The sequence below is a fragment of the Chlorocebus sabaeus genome, chromosome 5 (assembly GCF_047675955.1).
Source record: "Chlorocebus sabaeus isolate Y175 chromosome 5, mChlSab1.0.hap1, whole genome shotgun sequence".
Classification (NCBI taxonomy): domain Eukaryota; kingdom Metazoa; phylum Chordata; class Mammalia; order Primates; family Cercopithecidae; genus Chlorocebus; species Chlorocebus sabaeus.
In genome coordinates this window covers 27149615-27155149 of record NC_132908.1, presented here as the reverse complement: position 1 = coordinate 27155149, position 5535 = coordinate 27149615, and the positions used below count along the sequence as shown (strand labels likewise).

General features: G+C 49.9%; 1 protein-coding gene across 1 annotated transcript; it reads left to right on the top strand.

The window, feature by feature from the left end:
- The first annotated feature begins 2534 nt into the window (after nt 1–2534).
- On the top strand, nt 2535–3752 carry ZG16 (zymogen granule protein 16). Its single transcript, XM_007989914.3, has 3 exons — nt 2535–2591; nt 2770–2902; nt 3348–3752. The coding sequence occupies exons 1-3, from the start codon at nt 2537–2539 to the stop codon at nt 3661–3663; spliced, it is 504 nt and encodes a 167-aa protein (XP_007988105.3). The 5' UTR covers nt 2535–2536; the 3' UTR covers nt 3664–3752.
- The last annotated feature ends 1783 nt before the right edge of the window (nt 3753–5535 follow it).

Genomic DNA, 5535 nt, shown 5'->3' with positions numbered 1-5535 from the left:
TATGAGTGTTCACTACACAATTCTTTTTTTTTCTTTTCTTTTTTGAGACATGATGTTTTAATCATGGCTCACTGCAACTTTGACCTCCTGGGCTCAAGTGATCCTCCTGCCTCAGCCTCCTGACTAGCTGGGAGCACAGGTGTGCACCACCATCACTAGCTAATTGTTTTATTTTTTTGTAGAGATGAAATCTCCTTATGTTGCCCACATTGGTCTTGAACTCCTGAGCTTAAGCAATCCTCCTGCTTCGACCTCTCAAAGTGCTGGGATTATAGGCATGAGCCACTGCACCCAGCCTCACTATACAATTCTTTCTTTCTTTTTTTTTGAGATGGAGTCTCACTGTGTTGCCCAGGCTAGAGTGCAGTGGTGCAATCTCAGCTCACTGCAACCTCTGCCCCTCAGGTTCAAGTGATTCTCCTGCCTCTGCCTCCTGACTAGCTGGAATCACAGGCACCAGTTATCACACCTGGCTACTTTTTGTACTTTTACTAGAGATGGGGTTTCACCATGTTGGCCAAGCTGGTCTCAAACTCCTGACCTCAGGTGATCCACCTGCCTCGGCCTCCCAAAGTGTTGGATTACAGACGTGAGCCACCGTGCCCGGCCACTGTACAGTTCTTTAAACTTTTACATGTCTTTGGATTTTTCATAATATTAGAAAAAGGAAAGAAAAAAATGTCTGGCAAATAGTCGGCACTCCTAAGTGTAAGGTTTTGGAAAGGGAATATATTCCCTTTCTGGGAGAATCCACGTTTCAAATGCCTGGGAGGGGCTCTGTTTGTCCTGACAGATGGCAGATTTCAGGGGAGGGCATCTACCAAGCCTAGAGGTGATAAGCTACTTTGCCCACCCAGAGCTGCTGGTGGTGACCTTAAGTTTACTATGTTCCTCCTGATATACGGCACTTGGCCCAGAGTGGACTCCCCCTTGCCACCTGTCACCTAGGCTGGAGTGCAGTGGCATGATCTTGTCTCACTGCAGCCTCAATGTCCTGGGCTCAGGCGATCCTCCCCACCTCCCTCCTGAGTAGTTGAGGCTACAGGTGCTCGTCACCTTGCCTGGCTAATTTTTGTTTTTGTTTTTTGTTTTGATAGAGATGGGGTCTCACTATCTTGCCCAGGCTGAGCTAGAACTCCTGGCCTCAAGCGATCTGCCTCTGCCTCCCAAAGCATTGTAATGACAGGTGTGAGCCACCATGCCCAGCCAGGAACTCAAAGAATCTTACCCAATCCTGTAGTATCTGTTAACTATGGTGTGAGCCACCATGCCCAGCCAGGAACTCAAAGAATCTTGCCCTATGCTGTAGTATCTGTTGACTATGGTGTGAGCCACCATGTCCAGCCAGGAACTCAAAGAATCTTGCCCTATGCTGTAGTATCTGTTGACTATGGGGGAGAGGCAGGATAAGGTGTTCCAGACCCCGCCTGACACCTGATCCGAAGAGGTTGCTCATGTTTGCTCAGGAGGTGAGGTTCACACAATAAAGGGCAGGGGGAGGGCTTGGACCTGGTATAAAACATCTGGAAGTTTCCAGGGGGCTGCTTTGCATCTGAAACTGCCAGGTGAGGGGTGGCAAAGATGCCGGAATCTGAGTTGGGGGGGAATTCAAATCTGAGCTGGCGAATAGGATGCCTGGAAGGAGTGGCAGGAAAGACTTGAGTTAATTGGGGCTCCTGGGTCTGCACTAATCTTAGGTGCAAAGCTGTCTAGGTCTCTGCTGAAGGACTGGGGACACCTGGTTCAGGTGTCCAGGTGTTCAGGGGAATGGACATGGCCAGATGTGTGTTAGTGGAGAAAAGAATAGTGACACATAGACTAGGTACCTGGGGTCTAATATCTTGAGCTGGTCCCAACTCCTTCTGCAACTTCTCTGTCTGTCCTAGTTCCACCAGCACTGCTCGGATACTGGTGCTGGCACAGTCCCTTCTGTCACCAACTCTGCTCCCCAGGTGACATAGAGGCACCTCGAAAATTCTTCTTTCCTTGCGACCAGGTGGATGCTAGGGATTTAAACCATGCTCCAGGTGCCCCATAAGTCAGGCCACTTCACCACAGATGGTGAGGCTTTCTTTGCTCAGCCTCTGGGCTTGGTAAACTCAGCCATCTCTTTGCTTGCAAGAGGTCCTCTACTCCCTCCTTAGAAAACTTCTTTCCTGGCTATGGCCACACCAACCCAAATGTACCTGAGTTTGGCTGATTTCAGAAAACTTTTCTGCTTTGCGCCAGGATGGAATAAGGCTTAATCCAGATAGTTAGGGTTCATTTTCAGGCTTGAGAGAAAAGAGGAGGGCTTGGCTACAGCCAGACCAGGGAGAGCTAGAGGGATCAGGGACATAGAAGGTAGCATCAGGGAGGAACAGGACTACAGGCTATGGATAGTCATTTCTAAGCTCAAGACTGGGTCTGCTAGCTCTGAGTTGAAGGACGAAGAAGCCTTGGTCTGAGCCGCAGGTCAGGAGTGCCTGGGTCAATCAAGTCCACAAGGAAAAATGTGAAACTTCATTTGCTCTTTTCTTCCCACTCCAGCCTCAGAATGTTGACAGTCGCTCTCCTAGCCCTTCTCTGTGCCTCAGCCTCTGCCAATGCCAGTAAGTGAGATACCAGAGCCTGGTAATCGGGACATGGGAAGGCAGCCTTGGGCACTGCTGTTGGCCAAGGCTTTTGAAGGCTGGTTTCAGGTGGGAGCTGAGTTGTGGGAGGAACAGGGGTGGTGCAGAGAAACTGAACTGGAAGATTTCTCCCTCCAACTCCTGCTTGCCCCTCCAGTTCAGGCCAGGTCTTCCTCCTATAGTGGAGAGTATGGAGGTGGTGGCGGAAAGCGATTCTCTCATTCTGGCAACCAGTTGGACGGCCCCATCACCGCCCTCCGGGTCCGAGTCAACAACTACTACATCGTAGGGTAAGATTCTTTGAGTTGCTGGCTGGGTGCAGTGGCTCATACCTGTCATTACAATGCTTTGGGAGGCAGAGGCAGATCACTTGAGGCCAGGAGTTCTAGCTCAGCTTAGGCAAGATACCAAGACCCCTCTTGGTATCTCTACCAAACAAAAACAAAAACAAAAACAAAAATTAGCCGGGCATGGTGGTGAGCACCTGTAGCATCAACTACTCAGGAGGGAGAGGCGGGAGGATTGCCTGAGCCCAGGATGTTGAGGCTGTAGTGAGCCAAGATCGTGCCACTGCACTCCTGCCTGGATGACAGAGTCTCTTTGCTGGCAAAATAATTGAACTTCCCTGTAGGATCTTCCAGGGCTCACCCAGGCTTCACAGTCTGTAGGACTAGCAGGAGACTTGTCATCCCTGTCATCACCCTTCTTTCTCCTTCCTCCTCCCCTCTTTCTCAGTCTCCAGGTGCGCTATGGCAGGGTGTGGAGTGACTATGTGGGTGGCCGCAGTGGAGACCTGGAGGAGATCTTTCTGCACCCTGGGGAATCAGTGATCCAGGTTTCCGGGAAGTACAAGGGGTACCTGAAGAAGGTGGTCTTTGTGACAGACAAGGGCCGCTATCTGGCTTTTGGGAAAGACAGCGGCACAAGTTTCAATGCTGTCCCCTTGCACCCCAACACCGTGCTCCGCTTCATCAGTGGCCGGTCTGGTTCCGTCATTGATGCCATTGGCCTGCACTGGGATGTTTACCCCAGTATCTGCAGCAGCTGCTGAGTCCCCTCTCCTTGGCAGGGACACTGTGATGAGGAGTAAGAACTCTTTTATCACTAACCCCCATCCAAATGGCTCAATAAAAAAATATGGTTAAGGCTAGTGTGTGTGGGGGCATATGTGGCTGGGATATCTGCCTCCTGACTCAGCCAGGGACATGCAAATCTCACTTCTGGCTGGCTTTGGACATCTGTCTGGAAGAGTGGGAAGATGAGGGAGAGGTGTGTGAGAATTCTGGGCTTGTACTATGATTTATCAAGAGGAGATGAGATTCTGGCTTCCATCAACGCTCTTCAAGGACAGCTCCTTAGAACATTGATCCAAACTGGAGTCCTGGGTCTAAGGGGAAGGCCTAGTTGTGGCTTATACCAAAACCGCAGATGTCCCACTCTCCAGCTCTCCTCACCCCTGGTCCTCCCCTTGAGAAAGTGCTGAACTCACTTGCTGTGTGTGGGTGGCCAGGACCATTAGCCTTTGTTCTTTCCTGGAACCCACCTAACTCCTGAAACTTAGCTGAAGTCTGTGCCCGAGGACCCTGCCCTGTTGGCAGGCCCAGTTCCTCCTCACCTCTACCCATGAGCCCCAGTGTCCTGCTAAGCCCTCTCAGATCTGGGATTCCTCCTTCCTCAGGAAGCCACCACCTTCTCAACAGTGGAAACCCTGCCCACAATATGCTCTTAGGCTTTAGACATCAGAAGGTTACAGTGGACTGGGGGAGGCTGACACTAGGCTGAACTCGTTAAGGAATGAATGGGAGGTAAGAAAACACAGGCAGCAGGAATTGAGTGTTTCAAGAAGTTTGGCTCTGGTTTGCCAGAAATAGGCAAGTCAGTTATCGGGGGTGTAAGGAAAAAGGGTTTTGTGTCTTTTTAAAATCCTAGACAGGAGAGTCACGAGCATGTTCACATGATAAAGAGGAAGAAAGAGAAAGAGGCTAGAGATTCTGAAAGGAGATCACTGATGAGGTCTCAAAAGAGATGGAAGAGGATGGTTTATGCAGTTGGGGAAAGAAATTTTAAGAAGGGAAGAAAATTAAAATGAGTGAAGGTATGTGTTAGTTTTGTGAAAGTTATCAGTATATGGCCGGGCACAGTGGCTCACATCTGTAATCCCAGCACTTTCGGAGGCCAAGGCAGGCGGATCATTTGAAGTCAGGAGTTGGAGACCAGCCTCCAACATGGTAAAACCCTGTCTCTACTAAAAATACAAAAATTAGCCAGGTGTGGTGGCCCATGCCTGTAATACCAGCTACTTGGGAGGCTGAGGCATGAGAATCACTTGAACGCTGGAGGCAGAGGTTACAATGAGTTGAGATAGCGCGACTGCACTCCAGCCTGGATGACAGAGCAAGACTCCATCCAAAAAAAAAAAAAAAATTAAAAAAAAGAATGTTATCAGTATCAGAATGGAGTCACATATGTCATATCCTAACGAAATGGAACCAAGCTGACACCTAAATTAAGCGTCACACCTGATAACACCTTGGAGGACTAGGTGGAGAATCAGTAGACAACAGCAAGGAGTGGCAGAGTCTGTAGACCAAGGTCAGGTAAAAGGATCACCCATCATGTTGGGCGTCAGATGAGGCAGGTTCACACACTACCTGAGGAAGCTGGTCTTTGTGACAGACAAGATCTGCTCTGCCTCTTGGGAAACACAGGCACCAGTTTTAGTGCCACCCTGTTGCACCCCAATGCTGTCCTTTAACTCATCAGTTACGGTGCTGGATCCCTCATCACTGCCAATACGGGGCTAGCAATATGTCCGCCCCAGTGATTGCAGCCGCTGCGGAGCCCTAGCCTCCTCTCTGGCAGGAGCCCTGTGGTGGGGAATGAGCACTTCTCTATCATTAACCTCCATGCAGTTGACTCAAGA

Bases quoted from the DNA above. Each gene is read 5' to 3' on its own strand.
- ZG16 (XM_007989914.3), top strand. From the start codon at position 2,537: ATGTTGACAGTCGCTCTCCTAGCCCTTCTCTGTGCCTCAGCCTCTGCC. The intron at 2,592-2,769 runs GTAAGTGAGATA...TTGCCCCTCCAG, and splicing joins CTCAGCCTCTGCCAATGCCA to TTCAGGCCAGGTCTTCCTCC. The intron at 2,903-3,347 runs GTAAGATTCTTT...CCTCTTTCTCAG, and splicing joins AACAACTACTACATCGTAGG to TCTCCAGGTGCGCTATGGCA.